The sequence below is a fragment of the Salvelinus namaycush genome, chromosome 12 (assembly GCF_016432855.1).
Source record: "Salvelinus namaycush isolate Seneca chromosome 12, SaNama_1.0, whole genome shotgun sequence".
NCBI classification, from domain to species: domain Eukaryota; kingdom Metazoa; phylum Chordata; class Actinopteri; order Salmoniformes; family Salmonidae; genus Salvelinus; species Salvelinus namaycush.
Genome location: NC_052318.1, coordinates 30,206,150 through 30,226,815, shown reverse-complemented (window position 1 = coordinate 30,226,815; position 20,666 = coordinate 30,206,150). Strand labels below are relative to the sequence as shown.

Here is a 20,666-nt window from a genome sequence, read left to right as displayed (position 1 = left end):
GCTTATTTATAAAACCCTCTTAGGCCTCACTCCCCCCTATCTGAGATATCTACTGCAGCCCTCCTCCACATACAACACCAGTTCTGCCAGTCACATTCTGTTAAAGGTTCCCAAAGCACACACATCCCTGGATTGCACGTCTTTTCAGTTCACTGCAGCTAGCGACTGGAACCAACTGCAACAAACATTCAAACTGGGCAGTTTTATCTCAATCTCTTCATTTAAAGACTCAATCATGGACACTCTTACTGACAGTTGTGGTTGCTTTGCATGATGTATTGTTGTCTCTACATTCTTGCCCTTTGTGCTGTTGTCTGTGCCCAATAATGTTTGTTCCATGTTTTGTGCTGCTACCACGTTGTGCTTCTGCCATGTTGTGTTGCTACCATGCTGTGTTGTCATGTTGTGTTGCTACCATGCTGTGTTGTCATGTGTTGCTGCCATGCTATCTTGTCTTAGGTCTCTCTTTATGTAGTGTTGTCTCTCTTGTCGTGATGTGTGTTTTGTCCTATATTTTTATTTAATTTACTTTTAATCCCAGCCCCCGTCCCCGCAGGTGGCCTCTTGCCTTTTGGTAGGCCGTCATTGTAAATAAGATTGTGTTCTTAACTGACTTGCATAGTTAAATAAAGATTAAATAAAAATAACAAATAAGTACGAGCACAGCAGTGGAGGATATCTTGACAAGGTTAGCACCGGAGTACGGAGGCCAACACACACTCTAGCAGCTGGGCTAAGTCAGCACAAGACAAGGAAGCCCGATATCCTCAGATAGAAAGGATAGGTATGGGAGAGCTTTCACACCCACAGGCTGTTGGTGACAGACTGACAGTACACACAGCTGACACAGAGTTTAGCTTACCCTACCGGGACCTGAGAAGATGCAATCCGAAAAACGGGAGTCGCGGAGCAGACAACTTGCGTGAATACGCCAAGGCAACTTTGCGAGAAGAAATAAGAGATCTGGAAACCCTTCCTATCAAGGGACCCTCAAACACAGAAAGTGTTTGAAAGAAAACAAATCCTATTTGAACCCAGGTGTGGGGAGTTCATAAATAATGTGAGAGGGTTGGACAGCTGTCAGAGTTCTCCCTCTCTGGTGCTGTTATTGCTAGACTGTTAACAATCTCTCAATCCAGCGGGCATCAAGCCTCTCTCTCCCTTACCCGTTTACTTAACCCACTTACTCTGCCAAAAACAATTTCTTGCTTGAAATGTGACAAATAAAGTTGACTAATGAAGTGCTTTTTACTGTCTGAGAAGTTAGAGAGATCCCCTTTAAAGTGGCAGCTTAATGCCATTACAATGTAAACCACATTGTAAGAGGCAGGGGTGTGGAGCGGGCTTCGAATTAGATGTAAAGGGCCTATTACCCAGCCAGTTATTCCTCCGCATGCGGCCATATGGGACTTTGCTTTGAGCATCGCAGCTATTCTTCACCACCAGGCTAAAACAAAAACAGACACGTGTTTATGACCCTTCCTGCAGTCTCAAAGAGAATTTGACTTGCACCCTCCATCCTCACAGGGAGTAGGAGGGGGGGGGGGGGGGGATGTAAAGTGCAGTACATTAGAAGCTGCATCTCTGGGCGTGTCTGTCCCATCCATTACGCCACAGGTTTACCACATCAATCCCGGTGAAATTGAAAACCGATGTTGCCTTTGTGGAGGAAGAGTAGATCGGCGAGCGAGTGAGTGGCAGCAGGCAGTTTGGTTTGGGAAGCTGATCAACTCCAGGTCCTGCTGTCCCTCTTGATGAGGTGCGTGCATGTAATGTGGGTGGGGATGGGATCAGGGTCAGGTAAACAAACAGGGTACAGTGTGTTGCTGCCTTTGGGGTTTGGGAGGACACAGAAACCTGATTGTGACGTTTTGCGGAGGCAGATGAACAGAGCAAAAGAAAGAGGCTGGTTGTTTAAGAATGGACCGTGCAGAGTGCAGACTGATGCGATATCTTGGATTCTTCGGAACCCTGGACAGACCAGGCTGGTTGAGTCCCGGACCACAAGCCTCTGCACTCCCCAGAAGAAGCAGTCCTCTCCATAGGAATGAATGGAATTCAACAGTATTTCAATTAAATGTTTTAAGGACAAAGTTACATGTATTTAAGTGCTTTTTTGTTGTTGTAGTGTGGACAGTAACATTAAACTTCCTAAAAAGTATACTATAAGGAAAATGTTTTAATATATTTTTTAATTTAAATTGTTTATGTTTAGCTCACATAATATAATTTAAAAGTATGCATTAAGAGGTCTGCACTAGAATAAATGTGGCAAAAAACAAATGTAGAAATGAATAAATGCATTTCTATAGCTTCCAAAATATTTTTTTAAATGGGTGGGGAGTGCCTTCAAAACAGCACCCCCTGTGTATATAAACAATTGGATACAGACAGTACATGACATACTGTTGTGTACAGGGAGTTATTCTGGAGCCTTGTAGGTTGAACGATGACTGACCAAGGGTAAACACACAACTGTTTAGGGAAATGCCAACATGCGTCCATGGAAAACCTAAAGTAACGTGTAACGTACAGTTCTATCCTCTTAATTTCGGTAATAAATCATTGCCAGCTTATTCAGGTCACAAAGCCCCATTGTAGGCCTGGCTGAAATCCATACATAAAATAGAAAATAACCAACCAAGGAAATAAGGTAATAGCTGGAGATAATTTTGACGGGGGCGTTGTGAACATTCAGTCAGAGTTACACATGCTATGCAGCTCTGACTGGGTTCCAAAGAGAGGGAAAGCAGCCAATACGGAGGAGGGGTCTGGGTAGTGTTCTAACTCTGTAGCACGATGCCCTGAGTCGTGCTAATATGGTTTCTATCCACAGCGAACATCATCAAGTGAGACAGACACAGAAGGCTATCCTGCCAAGAAGTTCTCACACCACTCCTGTTGGGGTTTAAAAGGAGCTTTGTCAGAGCGGTGAGGAACGGAAGTTATGTAAAGGAGAGAAAGACTCAAATACTAAGCATGGAGGATAGAAAAGATGGAAAAGAGGGAGTAGGTGATGGTGGAACAAGGAGGGTGGAGAGAGAGTGAGAGGAAGGGAAAGAGACAGAGTTGTAACACTGATGCATACTATACACGGATGGCTAGGATACGTAAACAAATAAACCACCAAAAAAAGCTCCACCACTCCACATCATTATTATCATCGTCATAATCATTGGTTAAGACCACTCTCCAATCGGACATCCTGCCAGCCAAGCTAGAACACCTTCTGCCTTCTTTTCCAACCGCTGGGCTCCACCAATAACAATTATCTTTATTATTGTCATTCATTGGTTAAGATCATTCTCCAATCAGGCTAGAACACCTGCCTTTTCCAACCGCTTGGCTCCAGCAATAAAAGCTAGCTACGTCCCAGCTCATGCTCCTGTTCCCAACGCAGCATGCTGGCAGCCCAGCCAGGCACCTCCACTAACCACTAAACACAGTGGCTCCCTCCTTGTTTTATGGAGCCACCACTCTCTCTCAATGGCTGGTGCATTACTTTGATGTGCTCCAGACCACCAGTATGACCAGAGGCACCGCCAAGGGTGCATTGTGGGTAATGTGGTTGTGCTCAGCAAGAGACCTGGAGGCTGGAATTTGGAGGTTGACAGAGCCATGCAAGTGGAAGGTTTTCCCCATGGACCTCGTTGCTGGGCATGGTGGTGTGCCCATGCCTTCTGAGTCCCCCTACTTCCGTCAGCTAGCTCCAGGTTGGTCTCGTTTTAATTCCCATGCAACACAGAGCATCCTGCTCCCAGACCAGGCAAATACGATACCCCTGGCTTAGTGACTCAGAGCTAATTGTTGTGCCCCCCAACCCTCTCACCAACCTACCCCTACTCTCGTTCCCCCACCCTTCAATCTTCATATAGCGTCTTTTGGAGTCTAATCAGGCCCACATGCCTGTTTCACAAAATAGCGTATTGATAACAGGGAGGAGAGAGTGAGATAGATAGAGCGAGAACACAGCAGCATGGCAGAGATCCAGCTTTCCCATTCTCACAAACTTGGCTAATTTGTCTGTGTGAAACCCAGGATGTGAGGGTTTAGTGATTCTGCCCCCTGCAAAGAGACTTTCAACACCTGTGGCCTCCTGCTCTGGAGGGAAGGAGCAGCCAGACGCCACTCACTTCATTACGTAGTTCACTCATTCAAAGGGGCTAGAATAGGACAGGCCCCTCTGTGAGAAGCACAGAGCATTAGCAACGCTTAAATCATGTTACTGGGGTGCAAATAGGGAGCAGAGTGCAAAGATGCATGTTAACAAACTTGCAAATGTCTCCACTTCAAATCCTAGTATCCATTTGGGAGTCGTTTGTGTTGCAATGTCATTTGCAGACCGCACAAGGAAGGAAAAAGGAGGGCAAACAGGGTTCTGTCCAAGTAACAAGATGGCGCCGACAGACACGGTGGCCCTGTTTCAAGCTTCTAGTCAACTTTGCAATATTTAGTTTTTTGTGTTATTATTTATATTTTCTTCTCAAAACGGTTCTTGTATTATTACCTACAGCCAGAAATAACTTTTGGATATTAGATCAGCGATCACACCAGAAATTCTAGAAGAAATTCGACTTCCCTGACCTGGGTCCTTTGTTTGAACTTCCCGATGCAGCTCTATTAAACCCGGGGGCTGCCCCAAAATGCCAATGACATAAAAGAGGTAGAAGGACTGGGGCCCTAGTCAGACTCAGGGGGCGTGCATACAATCCACCACTGTCGAGTATATTACTCACTAACGCTCAGTCCTTGGACAAAGTAGAGGAGCTCAAGGCGAGGATCTCCTTCCAGAGAGACATCAGGGACTGTAAAATACTCTGTTTTACGGAATCATGGCTCTCTCCGAATATATTGTCCCCGTCCATCCAGCCAGCGGGGTTCAAATCAAATCAAATTTAATTGGATACATTCACATGGTTAGCAGACGATAATGTGAGTGTAGCGAAATGCTTGTGCTTCTAGTTCCGACAGATTACTTGTTATATTACCGCACTAAGAATTCGCCAACAACTACCTAATACACACAAATCTAAAGGGGTGAATAAGAATATGGACATATAAATATATGGATGAGCGATGGCCGAGCAGCATAGGCAAGGTGCAATAGATGGTATAAGGTACAGTATATACATATGAGATGAGTAGTCTGAGATATATTAACGTTATTAAAGTGGCATTGTTTAAAGTGACTAGTGATCCATTTATTAAAGTGGCCAGTGATTTGAGTCTATGTAGGCAGCAGCCTTTCTGAGTTAGTGATTGCTGTTCAGTCTGATGGCCTTGAGATAGAAGCTGTTTTTCAGTCTCTCGGTCCCAGCTTTGATGCACCTGTACTGACCTCACCTTCTGGATGGTAGCGGGGTGAACAGGCAGTGCTCAGGTGGTTGTTGTCCTTGATATTTTTGGCCTTCATGTGACATCGGGTGCTGTAGGTGTCTTGGAGGGCAAGTAGTTTGCCCCCGGTGATGCGTTGTGCAGACCGCACCACCCTCTGGAGAGCCTTGTGGTCGAGGGCTGTGCAGTTCCCGTACCAGCCTGTGATACAGCCCGACAGGATGCTCTCGTTTGTGCATCTGTAGAAGTTTGTCAGGGTTTTCGGCGACAAGCCGAATTTCTTCAGCCTCCTGAGGTTGAAGACGCGCCGTTGCGCCTTCACCACACTGTCTGTGCGGGTGGACCATTTAAATTTGTCCGTGATGTGTACGCTGAGGAACTTTCCACCTTCTCCACTACTGTCCCGTCGATGTGGATAGGGGGGTGCTCCCTCTGCTGTTTCCTCAAGCCCCCGATCATCTCCTTTGTTTTGTTGACGTTGAGTGAGAGGTCGTTTTCCTGACACCACACTCCGAGTGCCCTCACCTCCCTGTAGGCAGTCTCGTCGTTGGTAATCAAACCCACTACCGCTGTGTTGTCTGTAACCTTGATGATTGAGTTGGAGGCGTGCATGGCCACGCAGTCGTGGGTGAACAGGGAGTACAGGAGGGGGCTGAGCACACATTCTTGTGGGGCCCAGTGTTGAGGGTCAGCGAAGTGGAGATGTTGTTTCCTACCTTCACCACCTGGTGGGCGGCCCGTCAAAGTCCAGGACCCAATTGCACAGGGTGGGGTTGAGACCCAGGGCCTCCAGCTTGATGATAAGCTTGGAGGGTACTACGGTGTTGAATGCTGAGCTGTAGTCAATAAACAGCATTCTTACATAGGTTTTCCTCTTGTCCAGATGGGATAGGGTAGTGTGCAGTGTGATGGCGATTGCATCGACTGTGGACCTGTTGGGGCGGTATGCAAACTGAAGTGGGTCTAGGGTGGAGGTAATATGATCCTTGACTAGTCTCTCAAAGCACTTCATGATGACAAAAGTGAGTGCTACGGGACGGTAGTCAGTCATTTAGTTCAGTTATCTTTGCCTTCTTGGGTACAGGAACAATGTTGGCCATCTTGAAGCATGTGTGGACAGCAGACTGGGATAGGGAGCGATTGAATATGTACATAAACACACCAGCCAGCTGGTCTGCACATGCTCTGAGGACGTGGCTATGGATGCCGTCTGAGCCAGCAGCCTTGCGGGGGTTAACACGTTTAAATGTCTTACTCACGTCGGCCACGGAGAAGGAGAGGGGGCAACAATGGTGGCACTCTATTATCCTCAAAGCGGGCAAAGACGGTGTTTAGTTTGTCTAGAAGAAGTGTGACGACGGTGTCCGTGACGTGGCTGGTTTCTTTTTGTAGTCTGTGGTTGCCTGTAGACTCTGCCACATGTCTTGTGTCTGAGCCATTGAATTGCGACTCCACTTTGTCCCTATACCGACATTTAGCTTGTTTGATTGCCTTGCGGAGGGAATAACTACACTTTTTATATTCAGCCATATTCCCATACCTCTTTCCATGGTTAAATGATGTGGTTTGCACTTTCAGTTTGTGCGAATGCCGCCATCCATCTACGTTTTCTGGTTAGGGTAGGTTTTAATAGTCACAGAGGGTACAACATGCCCAATGCACTTCCTTATAAACTCACACAGAGTCAGCGTATAGATAGATGTTCTCTGAGGCTGCACAGAACATTTCCCAGTCCGTGTGATCAAAACAATCTTGAAACGTGGATTCCGATAGGTCAGACCAGTGTTGAATGAGTCTAGTCACGGGTATATCCTGTTTGAGTTTCTGCCTTTAAGACGGTAGCAGCAAGATGGAGTCGTGGTTGGATTTACAGAAGGGAGGGCCTTGTATGCATTGCAGAAGTTAGATAAGCAGTGATCGAGGGTATTACCCACACAAGTACTGCAATCAATATGCTGATAGAATTTAGGTAGCCTTGCTCTCAAATTTGCTTTGTTAAAATCCCCAGCTACAACAAATGCAGCCTCAGGATATATGGTTTCCAGTTTACATAGAGTCCAGTGAAGTTCCTTGAGGGCCGTTGTGGTGTCTGCTTGTGGGAGTATATACACATCTCTGACGATAACTGACGAGAACTCTCTTGGGAGATAATATGGCCGGCATTTGATTGTATGGAATTCTAGGTCGGGTGAGCAGAAGAACTTGAGTTCCTGTATGTTGTTATGATTACACCATGAGTTGTTAATCATGAAGCATACACCCCCACCCTTCTTCCCAGAGAGGTGTTTCTCTGTCGGCCTTGATGCATGAAGAAGCCCGCTGGCTGAACCGACTCCGACAACAGATCCCGAGAGAGCCATGTTTCTGTGAAACAGAGAATGTTACAATCTCTGTCTCTGTGGAAGGCAACACTTGCTCGAATTTCGTCTACCTTGTTGTCAAGAGACTGGACATTGGCGAGTAGTATACTCGGAAGTGGTGGGCGATGTGCACGCCTACGGAGCCTGACCAGGAGGTTGTTTTGGGTCGGCTTCTGGGATTAGATCCATTGTCCTGGCTGGTGGTCCGAACAAAGGATACGCTTCGGGAAAGTCGTAATGTTGGTAAGTTGACATCGCTCTTATATCCAATAGTTCTTCCTGGCTGTATGTAATAAGAATAAAGATTTTCCGGGGTAACAATGTAAGAAATAATACATTTAAAAAAACTAAATACTGCATAGTTTCCTGAGGACTCGAAGCGAGGCGACCATCTCTGACGGCGCCATATTGTACACTCTCTCCCTCGCATGGATAGGAAGAAAGAACTCTCCAGGAAACAGGAGGGTTGTTTCATGATTAACAACTCACGGTGTGATTGTGTTAACGTACAGGAATTCAAGTACTTTTGTATTCTGATCTGGAATACCTCATCAAATGGCATAGAGAATGTTCTTCGGTCATTGTCACTGCAGTGTATATTCCCCCCAAGCCAACTCCACAACGGCTCTCAAAGATTTTCAGTATGTGCAAACTGTAAACCGCATATCCTGAGGCCGCATTTATTGTAGCTGGGGACTTTAATAAAAGAAAAACACTGCCAAAATTCTATCAACACATCTCCTGCGCTATGTGCAACACGAACCCTCCATTCTGCTCCTCCCCACCTATAGGCAGAGACTTAAACAGGAAGTTCCTGGGGCTAAGACTGTTCAACATTGGTCTGACCAATCGGATTGTTTGAGTTTGAGTTTATTTTTACAGGGACAGTGCACATTAATCAACGTTTCAGTAAAAGTGCCGGTTTTAGCCAGCCGGCTAATTTTCAACCGCAGTCCCTGGGCAGGTTATTAAAAACAATTACAATATAGACAATAGCAACATAGAACAAGACATAGCATACAGACATAGCAACATAGGACAAGCAAGACGTAGCATACAGACAGAGCAACATAGAACAAAAAGCAGCAATACAAAATTCATAAAAGCAACAAAGTGTTTCCACACCTCACAAGTTACAGACAACAGACATGGAAAGCGGCAACACACAGCTAGGGACCATGTTCACAAATCTGATTGACCTTTAGCCATGTCTTCAAGCATTTTGTGAAAGTGTGATATGTGGTGCAGTTATGTGTGTCTGATGGCAGTGTATTCCAGACATGGGAAGCTCTCACAGAAAAAGCGGATTTACTAAAGGTGCTTTTCCTTAGGGGAACTACACAGTCACCTCTCATGGCAGACCTTGTGGATCTGCTGCCATATGTTTGGGTTTTCTGTTTAACAAAAATACTGAGTGGAGGGGGAGCCAAGCCATTTAGGATCTTGAATACAAGACATGCATCGGTGTATTGCACAAGATTTTCCCAACTCAGGAGCTCATGCTTTCTGAGGATGTGACAGTGATGATGGCTATTGGGCTTCCTATCAAGCACTTTGAGAGCCTGTTTGTAGACAGACTGAATAGGTCTTACTGTTGTACAGCAAGCTTGGGCCCAACTAGTCAAGCAGTATGTTAAGTGGGGGAGTATCATAGATTTGAAGTACAGTTTTGCTACCTCTGTAGTCAAACAATTTCATATAAATCGGAAATTAGCTAGGTTGAATTTGGTTATTTGAATTACCTTTTTCACATGCTTTTTAAAAGAGAGGTTGGAATCAAGTATGATGCCAAGGTACTTAAAATCAGATACCACCTGGAGCTTCTCCCCTGACACATAGACATCTGGCTCAGTAGCATCTGTTGCCCTCTTTGTGAAGAACATGCAAACAGTTTTTTCCACATTGAGATGCAAACACGAGTCACTGAGCCACTTTGTAACCTGGACCATTACAGTAGTGAGTTCTTGTGCAGCTTGTTGTTTGCTCTTTGCATGTACATATATCACTGTATCATCTGCATACATTTGAACTTCAGACCCAGTGCAGACAGAAGGCAGATCATTAATGTACAGGCTGAACAGGAGGGGCCCCAGTATTGACCCTTGGGGCACGCCCACATCATAGCTAAGAGTGGGCGACAGCTCATTGCTCACTCTGACACACTGAGTTCTGCCTTCAAGGTATGATTTCATCCATCTCAAGGCATCGGGGGAAAAGTTGAACTTGGACAATTTTGTGATGAGAATCTCATGGTTAACAGTATCAAAAGCCTTCCTTAGGTCCAGAAACACAGCCCCAACAACGCCCCCTTTGTCCATCTTGGACTTCACATTTTCCAGAAGAAAGCAGTTGGCCGTTTCTGTGGAGTGTTTCGCTCTGAAGCCAAACTGCATGGAATGTAATGTGAAGGGGCTGTTGTTGAGGTGGGCAATCAGTTGTTCTGCTACAACGTTTTGATCACGTGAACTGTGAAATGTTCTGGATCGCCTCTGAGATAAGTATTGATGTATACACACACTGACTAGGTGACTGGGTTAATCAGGAAGTGGATAGAGGATGTTGTTCCCACTGTGACGAATAGAATTTATACAAACAGAAACTCTGACGGCAGCATTTGCACAAAACTGAAAGCGCGAACCACCACATCTAAGGTGACAGGGAACATGGACGTGTACAGTCTAGCTATGACCTCCATAAGGCAATCAAACAGGCAGAATTACAGCACATGGACAAAGTGGAGTCGCAATTCAACGGCTGAGACACGAGACGTGCCAGGGATTCCAGACAATCACAGATTACAAAGGGAAAGGCTGCCACGTCGCGGACACAGACGCCTCGCTCCCGGATGAGCTAAACACCTTTGCCCGCTTCGAGGAAAACACTGAGCCGCCAACGCAGGCCCCCGAAAATCACAGGAACTGTGTGCTCTCGATCTCCGTGGCCGTCGTAAGTCATTTAAGTGTGTTAACCCCGACAAGGCTGCCGGCCTAGACGGCATCTCAAGTCACGTTCTTAGAGCATGTGCAGACCAGCTGGCTGGAGTGTTAATGGACATATTCAATGGTGAAGGCGCCCCAACAGCGGCTCTTCAACCTCAGGAGGCTGAATAAATTCACCTTGGCCCCTAAGACCCTCACAAACTTCTAAAGATGCACCATTGAGAGCATTCTGTCGGGCTGCATCACCGCCTGGTATGGCATTTGCATTGTCCGCAACTGCAGGGCTCTCCAGAAGGTGGTGCGGTCAGCCTACTGCTTCATCGGGGGCACACTGCCTGCCTTCCAGGACATCTACAGCACCCGGTGTCACAGGAAGGCCAAGAAGATCATCCAGGACCTCAAGCACCCGAGCCACGGCCTGTTCAGCCCGCTATCATCTAGAATGCGGCGACAGTACAGGTGCATCAAAGCTGGGACCAATAAACTGAGAAACAGCTTCTATCCCCAGGCCAACAGATTGTTAAACAGTCACGCTAGCTGGCCTCTGCCCAATACCCTGCCCTGAACCTTAGTCACTGTTACTAGCCACCACCCGGTACTGCACCTTAAAGACTGCTGCCCTATTTACATAGCACAACATTGAACACTGTCGTCTGGGCCATATCACTTTCCACGCCAGCCAACTTAATAAAAGATGGAAGTATAATGTCTCACATCCACCACTGGCCCAGTGTGTGTGTGTGTCGCTGTGTAACCAGAGTTGTGCTTTGTGACAGCAGCCAGATGCTACACACCGTGGCAGCCCAACCCCGGCCGGGCGCAACGTAAGGTGCACATTAAATCCCTAGAGAGAAAAAAGTTTTTAAAAAACAAACACAATAATAACAACCGGCCTACGAAGCAAAGCAAAGCGCTGGCTCTATTGGTAAATGATATTAGTGAGTGGAAAAGCTAGTCTCAGTGTTTCTAATACGGTTGGGGGGGAGGGGGGGGGGGGGGGGGGTCATGAAAGCAGCCATTTCCTAATAAAGCCTTCAGAGTATTCAGAACCATACCGTGGTCTCTACTCTAACGTCACTGGGACGCAAACCAGGTCTCCCATATAAAGTGGTCTGAAACAGTCAGGGTTGGGGGAAACCCATATCCACTTTAAAAAGGAAGAAATTACATGTAGCGTAACAGTGTTGCATCTGTTGCTTCATGCATTCCCCCAAACTACTAGAACACGTGTGATGGCAGCGGAACAGAGTGATCAGACACAGGAGTCATGCGCTGTACAGCAATTCCCTATAGGAAAACTGTCTTTGTGGTGGGTTCCGCTAGATCTACTATGATATGTTTACAACTTTCACTGCTCTGGAACAATGTTTCACTACCATTGTCAGCTGCAGGGAGCTGATCCATGCGGTGCACTTATGTTGATTTTGAGACGGCCCAGTAACTCATCCTAAACATCGCTCCAGTCACATATGGAGTTCATAAGATGCAGGTGGGGAGGGTAGGCAACAACACATACACCACACTGACCCTTAACACGGGGGCCCCTCAGGGGTGCGTGCTTAGTCCCCTCCTGTACTCCTTGTTCACCCACAACTACAACACCATCATTAAGTTTGCTGACGACACGGGTTGGCCTGATCACCAACGACGAGACAGCCTATAGGGAGGAGGTCAGTGACCTGGCAACAACCTCTCCCTCAACGTCAGCAAGACAAAGGAGCTGATTGTGGACTACAGGAAACGGAGGGCCGAGCATGCGGGGCTGTAGTGGAGAGGGCTTCAAGTTTCTCGTTTTCCACATCACTAATACCCTGACTACACCGCTCGCATCGCAAAATAAAATGTAGGAATCTATGGTATCCAATTATTGCACCCACACTGCTCGCGCGAGCCAACGAACGTCTGTGTTGCCAAGGGCTAATATAGAAATAATTTCTATTTCTGACGCAGATCCCGCTGCAAGTCCTGCCTCTCCCATCTCCTCATTGGTTTATAGAAGCAGGTACCCACGTGCCATCTCTTCATTGGTTATACCCACGTGGATGATTGAAAGACGAACTGTTTTGCCGGTTGTCGTGGTAATACTATGAAAGTGTAGATGCCAATCACCATATAAGTTCAAAGATGAAAAAGCCTGGAAGGAGGAGAGATGACTAGAAACGATTCGGTTGACCGTTTTATGTGTGGATTAATTGTCGGAGTAGAGGACCTTGTGCATTTCAGGTAAAATAACAACTCAATGTTTATATCCCAGGACAAATTAGCTAGCAACAGCAAGCTAGCTAAATAGGACAAATTATCTAGCTAGTACAAGCTAACTAGCTAAATTGCCATACATGTTTAATGCTTTTCGACCTGTCCCCAAATTAATGTAATTGGTTCAGAGTTTGTTTTGATATTTTAACCTGCGTGTCGTGATCGCGTTTGGTGTAGGGGGACAAAATAAATGTATGCACGATACCGCACGCGAACACGGTTTGGGTTCCGTGTAAGGAATTATGGAATGATGTAATCATGGTCTACACAAGTCGTGAAGGCACAACAATGCCTCTTCCCCCTCAGAAGGCTGAAACTATTTGTCATGGGCGCTGAGATACTCAAAAAAGTTATACAGCTGCACCATTGAGAGCATATTGACTGGCTGCATCACCACTTGGTATGGCAACTGCTTGGGATCCAACCGCAAGGCACTACAGAGGGTAGTGCATATGGCCCAGTACATCACTAGGGCGGAGCTCCCTGCCATCCAGGACCTCTATACCAGGTGGTGTCAGAGGAACACCCTAAAAATTGTCTGACTTAAGTCACCCAAGTCATAGACTGTTCTCTCTGCTACCGCACGGCAAGTGGTAACGATGCAGCAAGTCTGTAACCAACAGGACCCTGAACAGCTTCTACCCCCAAGCCGTAAGACTAATAAATATTTAAATAGTTAACCAAAAACAGTAGCTACCAGGACTAGCTGCATTGACCCTTTTTGCATTAATTCTTGACTAATCACATACACTGCTGCTACTGTTCATCTATCCTGTTGCCTAGTCACTTCATCCCTACCTATATGTACATATCTACCTCAATTACATCGTACCCCTGCACATCGACGTGTTACTGGTACACCGTGTAAATAGTACTTCATTGCACATTTATTTCTAGTGTTATAATTGAAAAATAATCTACTTTTTTCCCTCTCTACATTGTTGGGAAGGGCCTGTAAGTAAGCATTTCACTGTTAGTCTACACCTGTTGTTTACAAAGCATGTGACAAATTAGATTTTGAGATAATGGACTGAGAACACATGACCTCACCATTATCTGGCTCTCACCATTATCTGGCTCGCCAACCACATATACATACATGCACGCACATACGTACCATCGTACAGTACGTACTCATAAACGTACAGCACTGATATCCCTCCTTCGACATGACAGTTACTACAGACATTAATATCAATCAAATGATACAATCCTCAACCCTTTTTTTTCAGGCTAGTATTTTAACTCTAAACTTGGCAGAGAAGCAGAAGAGACGGAATATTTAGGGCAACTCACCACAGAAAAAGGTCACCGGGCTATAACTCTAAAAAAACCTGGAAATGTATGAACCTTTCATGTAGAATTTAAATCATCAAAATACATAAAACATACTGTGAAAAAACAGTTTCTAGATTTCAGTCTTGTTGCATAAAGCACATACTCTAGAATGTTTAAACATAAAACACTATTTACCCGGGATCCACACATTCTATTTACCCGGGATCCACACATATTGTCCCAAATAAATGGTACTGCTGATGAAGGTCATAACCTGCACCCTTTATCTCTCTCCTTTGGGATTTTCAGTCTAGGCTTATTTTCATTTGCTGTTCCCCCCCATCTCTTTCTCTTTTGTTGTTGGACAAAGGCGGATGGCAGCAGTTTGGATAGCAGCTAGCTAGCAGGTTGCGTCAAAGTCCAAACCTCCCAAAGTGCAATCATTTGAACCCAGCCACCTGTTGGAGTTAATTGCCCTGCCTAATAAATACACTGGAGAGATTCGCTGGCTTGAGAAAGAGACAGTGACAGGGAATGGAATGCAAATGGATATATATTTGGTGCTAAATGATTGAGGGGGGACTCACACAGGTCAACACATTCGATTCACTTTCATCAGCCCAGACAGGGCAAGAGTTTGGCCCCTTTTCCAGAGAAGAGTGAGTGAGTGTCTGCATGCATCCCAGTTTTTCCATATTTTTATTGAGAGTTTCCAGGCCATTCAAAGGGATAGGAAAACAGGAACAAGGCTCCAGTACAGATGGACATGATTGAGCCATCCAAAACATGTGTAACAACCTGTAGACCTCTGCAAACTCTAAGGCTGTTTCCCACACAAGAACTTTTCAGTGCCATCAGACCACCTGACACGTTTGTCACATCTTACCTGGGAAATAGTTGGTGTGCCTGACAAATATGTGAGTGGTCTTACCTGGGCGATGTTCTTGTTGATCAGGTAGACTCCATATTCAAACTGAAAGCGTTCTCCTCGAGGGTACAGGGGGAATCTGTGAGAGCAGGGGAAGAGAGGAAGAGGTGATGAGTGTACAGTACTGGAGCAGGTGGTTCACATAGGTTAGATTGTATTCTTTGTTGGTTTAACTTTGTGAGATTCACCAACTAGACTTCTGAGCACTGTGAAGTGAATTCCTTCCCTGTTGACACTGCCATGTATTACTACAGTCCGTACCTGGCAGGGTACAGTTTGGATAGAACACTTCAGCAGAACCCGAGTGAATCTAGATAAGCCTGTTCTGAGTCTATGATCACATTCACATATGGACCGCTCTCCCACTGCACTCACCCCCTCTCTCACCCCACTCCGCTCTCCTCCCACCCCAACCCCCATCTTGTTAAACTAAAATATCAAACAAGCTCCGAACTGTCCAGGCTGCATACTGTAGGCCCATCAAACAGCCTGCCCACCTGCTTCTACACTACAGGGAACAAAGACAGACCGACAGAGGGAGAGGCTCAGTGGGATTCCATTGAGCATTCAGGTGCCAGTCAGATGTCTAGGTAGCAGGGCAGGCAGACACACAGTGCTGAAAACCCCTGGATTGTTTATGTGGAGATATTGGAGGGATGGCCCCAGGCCGAGCCTGCTGACACCCTTAGTGACAACAACGCTCTCCTCTCATCCCATTATGGCTAAAGTCAGCCTCATCCCCCATGAAGAACGGTTCCTGTCATTATATGTTTATGTATGCTAACCAACTGAGAAGATGTACTGAGAGATACGCCCAGGGCACAGTCTTACTCTGCACGCACGCACGCACGCACGCACGCACGCACAAACGCACGCACACACGCTTATGTTAACCATGTACAACAGCTTCTCATCTGCTGTCAGGCTCAGCAGTCAGTCTAGGCAGGAGGTGTGAGCGAACATCCGGCCCTCTTCCCTCCCCTCCTCATCCATATCTCATTCCTTTCAGGGGCCATGCCCCGTGGGGCATGTTATACTGTTAATCCTTTGTTAGAGGAGACATGCCCTCTCCCCTCTAACTCTGACCCTCAGATGCCGGAGAATCAGGGCCGAGGAGCGCAGGGCGAGAGTCGGGAAGCCCTCCTTATCATACCACTGGTACATCACTGTTACAGGGCAAGGTGCATGAGGCACTGACTGTAGCCCTGCAAGTGAGGGAGCTGGCTACTGATCTAACAGAGCTGCCGTAGCTAGCCTATCTCTAATGCTTTAACGCTTTAGTACACACTGAAGTGTAGTCCTTATCGTCTGCCCAACCATACACACAATAACTTAAGTTTCTTGTGAGGTGGTATCACATAGAAACTGTTCACCAAATAAAGTAGACACATATTAGACACTGTTCATTTGACAGATGGAGGTAAACACTGTTGTAGCCACACAGCCGGAGACACTTGTTCTACTCCTACATACTCCGACTAGTCAAACCCCAGCGGAAGCTACGTGCCAGTGGTAATATCTCATGACCAGGAAATAACTAACAGAGGGAGAAATAACATCACACACACACTCATAGCAGGCATTCCAACAATCACTTTCTCCTGAAAACATATGATTAGTTTGCTGATGAGAGAGAGAGAGGCTGACATGTGCACACACACAGAAAAGCAAAGGCACACATGAACACACACACACAGTTTGCCATCACGGGGAGGTGATTAATGAGTGCTGTCCAGTGGGTCTGAAATCACACTGAAGTGACTCCGGTTCACCAAACACCAGGAATTCCTCCAATACGTCCAGTAAAGTCAAATATATTATAACACACCAGCAGGGGGGAGGGGAAGAGGAAGTCAGAGGTGCCAAAGAGTGGGGGGATATAGGGAAGTAGAGAGAGCAGTTAGAGAAGAGACACAGAGCCGTTAGAGAAGAGACAGAGAGCAGTTAGAGAAGAGACAGAGAGCAGTTAGAGAAGAGACAGAGAGCAGTTAGAGAAGAGACAGAGAGCAGTTAGAGAAGAGACAGAGAGCAGTTAGAGAAGAGACAGAGAGCCGTTAGAGAGGAGACAGAGAGCAGTTAGAAGACACAGAGTTGGAGAATAGAGAGAGAAAGAAGAGCCAAGGGATGGAGAGAGAAGGAGAGGGAAGGGAAGAAAGAGAGAAAAGAGGGGAGTTGGAGTGGAAAGCAGTGACTTATCACTGGGCCAGTCTTGTCTTGGCGTCTGTGATAAAACGATCTGTTACACAAGCGGGATGAAGTGGATCACAATCAGCCTTGGAGCAGATCTCCAGCCCTTCATCCATCCACAGGCCAGAACACACACACACACCTCCCCTTTCTTGGTTCAATTATAATTCCTCTCTCGTCAGACAAACACACACAGATAGACATGCACACACACATGCATGCATACACAAAATGTATGCGCATGCACGCACCCACCCACCACAGGTTTCCTTTCCTTCATTAAAACAGATCTATTACTACCATGTCCTGACCCTCTAACACACCACTCCTCTGGCAGCTCTGTTGAACGCCATCTCTTTGCACACGGCAAACTAAATATGACACTGACAGGCACCATGACCAATACTGTCTTTGACATCTACCTAAAAAAATACAAAAATATATATATGTTTTGCTTAATGAGATAAACCTGGACTGTCAAGGAGCCTAAAACAGAAACAGCCAGTGGAGAACAGTAAAAGTAAAACCCCTCTCCTTCCCGCTCTATCTCACACGCCAGTAGAGCCTGAGATGTCGGCGTGCAGATGGACGGGTAGAGGAGATCTGTAATTAATAAGGAGAGAGGCGTGGGGAACTCTGTACGTCATAAAAGCAGCTTCTAACGGAAAGCTCCTTCTCTTTATGGGGTTAGAGTATTTACACAGCCCTCCGGCTAATCAACCCAGCCAGGCCTCTACTGCAGGCAGGTCCAGGCCCCCTCACAGACAACCATAAAATGTGATAGCAGGAGAGCCCGTGCCTCTTCTGTTCTTTTATGTGTGTGTGTACAGTATCTCTTCTTCCCTCTTTCACTTCCCTTCAGTCTCTCGGTCTCGCTTCCTCCCTCACGTTGATGTACAGTAGGTTGCTTATTAGAAGAGTCTATGTAATTGTTCTCTCTACACAGGAAGGACCAGCTGAAGGCCACCAGTGTCTACGGAGTATGGTCAATTGCACCACAGTGCTTGGTCTTTTATGAGTGACAGTTAAGTGGCAACATTCACATTTTACTGTAGGCTGGCTTTTTGTGAGGGGGATCCAGGAAAATGGAGGACAAGCAGTCCAAAGACCAGGTTTTGTGTTGGACTTGGTAAGCTACACTGGCTGGCTGGGGATTTCGTTAGTATGGCTATGAAGTCGATGATTGGACCAAGATGAGAGTTTAGCGTCATTTTAAACCTTGACCCCTGACCTAACATGGTCATCTTCAGAATAGACTGACCTTTTAAGAGACCAAACAGACTTTTACAGAACAGCAGGTTAATGAGTGCACCTTGCACATACAGTGTGCGTAATAGGGCACTTGTTTCTTTCCCCCCTAGGGGCATTACATTGTACAAGCCTAAGTGCTGTAGGGTTGTAAAGGGTGATATTATAGCTGTGCTGCAGGTGGGTGGTCGGATAATTCAGACTTAATCTGGCCCTGAACAACGTTGAACTATTCCCAGTGACTCAGTGGCCTGCTGTAATGTACACACAGCTTGTGATCGTTCCGCCACAGCACATCTGTCCCACCAAGAGCCTGTTTACATATAACTAATTAATATGCCAAATGTACAAAACAACAGCTCTGGTTCACATAGTGGAGTTGGGAGTTAGCCACCCGTAACCATTACTTACACTTAGCTATCCGTGGCTGGCAAAAAGTCCCCAGAAGTTCCCTAGAATGTCTTTAATGTGCGATTTCAAACACACCAGAACCATAAATCATGTGAGGTCTGCTTTTTAAAAAACACCTGCCACCATGCAACTTTCATGGATAATGGCACCGGTTACTATATAAATCACAGGGAGTTGTAATTTCCAATATTGGATAAATTATTACATTGAGCATCTGTGAATGCTATTTTAATGACTGCCACACTGCTCCGCTTACAACTGGGGTAACTCTAACCACAACGGCATCTTGGAGCGAAAGCACTGCTGTAAAAGTGTCTCCTGAGTGATGTGCCATCCGGTTGCCCGCTCAGTCACTGTCGTTTCGTCTGTTTTCATCATCAGACAGAGCCGCTTTTAGACGATGCAGCAGCCCGTCGGTGGTGTTTTTTCTTCTTCCACTCTCCCTCTGCTTTCATCTCTCTCTCATTGTTTTAATTAGATCCAGAGAGCTGGACCCAGAGGACAGGCCAGCTCTCTATGGGGCTAGCTAGCTGCTCCCTCTCCCTCCCAAGGAGCGCCTCTTTATTTATCATGGGGAATCTAAACTTCCTCCCGTGTGCAGCCTTTTAAAACGGTCCATTAAGTGCACGCTGACCTGAAGTGAAACGGACAGAGAACAGGTATTTAGAATGTGTGTTCCCAATCTTGTGGCAGGCCATCGCAGGCCATATGGCTGACTGCTACCACAAGGTCTTATTGCGAGAGAAGAGAGAAAGAGAGAGATGGAGAGAGAGAGAGACCATGCCGCTATTGACATTAAGATAACACTAGTCAGGTCAACGGTTACCCAACCATGAAAAAGCTGTGTAAAATATCATATGCAGATGAACTGAGCCAGCTGAACCATTCCATTCAGTGAACGATCATAGCTATAACTTCAAAATACTTTTAAGGCAGATAATGTTGGTTAATCGCTCAGCACTTCGGTTATTTTCCGGTTTTTAAAGAACTAATAGATGTCGGTTACATTATTTGACTTTCATTTTGTTCCGTTTTTTTTCTGTGAGCTCAATGCACACATCGCACAGTTTCTCTAGAGATAAATCCGATCCAGCCTAAACAGTGTAGTTTAGTGTAGCGATGTAGTAGGGAGTTGTAGTTTCCAACAGGCCAATATTCTTCATAGTTCAGCACATAAAATGTGGTAATTAACTACAATGACCATAATCCATTGCACATCTACTTGTCCGATCTGTGTTTCTTTTACACCTGCTACAGAAGAGACATGCAGAATACGCGGTCTTGATGTGATATAGAGAGCAGCTGTTGCTTCCCGAGCTATCTCTACCTGAAAATACATGATCTAAGTAATTGATAGTTGTTATTCAGCAGTCATAAAAGTATGCATTATTTACTACTAAAATAGTGATTGTCAGACAGCAGCTCTATAGAGACGAGATGATAACTTGGAATTAAATAATTGACATAAAATAAAACAAATGTAATACACACAACAACTGAAAAATGTTATTAAAGTAATGTGAATAATTTATGGTCAATAAGTGATGAGCAGTAAATGGACAGTCACTACCATCATGGGACTTTTATTAATAGTTTTACTCTGTGTTACAGCATTCAACCCACAAAATGCAAAGTGCATTTAATGTTATTTTATTTTTTTATTAGCGAAATCCGTGATTATTATTTTTAATCAAACTGAAACCGAACCGACCACAAAAAGCATGA

At 45.7% G+C, this 20,666-nt stretch overlaps 1 protein-coding gene across 1 annotated transcript in view; it reads right to left on the bottom strand.

Annotated features, from left to right (window-relative positions):
* LOC120057078 (UV radiation resistance-associated gene protein-like) overlaps positions 1–20,666 on the bottom strand; it is a 148,305-nt gene that overhangs the window by 55,172 nt on the left and 72,467 nt on the right. The window contains exon 13 of the mRNA XM_039005474.1: positions 15,099–15,174. Within this exon, the coding sequence (XP_038861402.1) occupies positions 15,099–15,174 (76 nt within the window). The remainder of the gene's footprint in view (positions 1–15,098; positions 15,175–20,666) is intronic.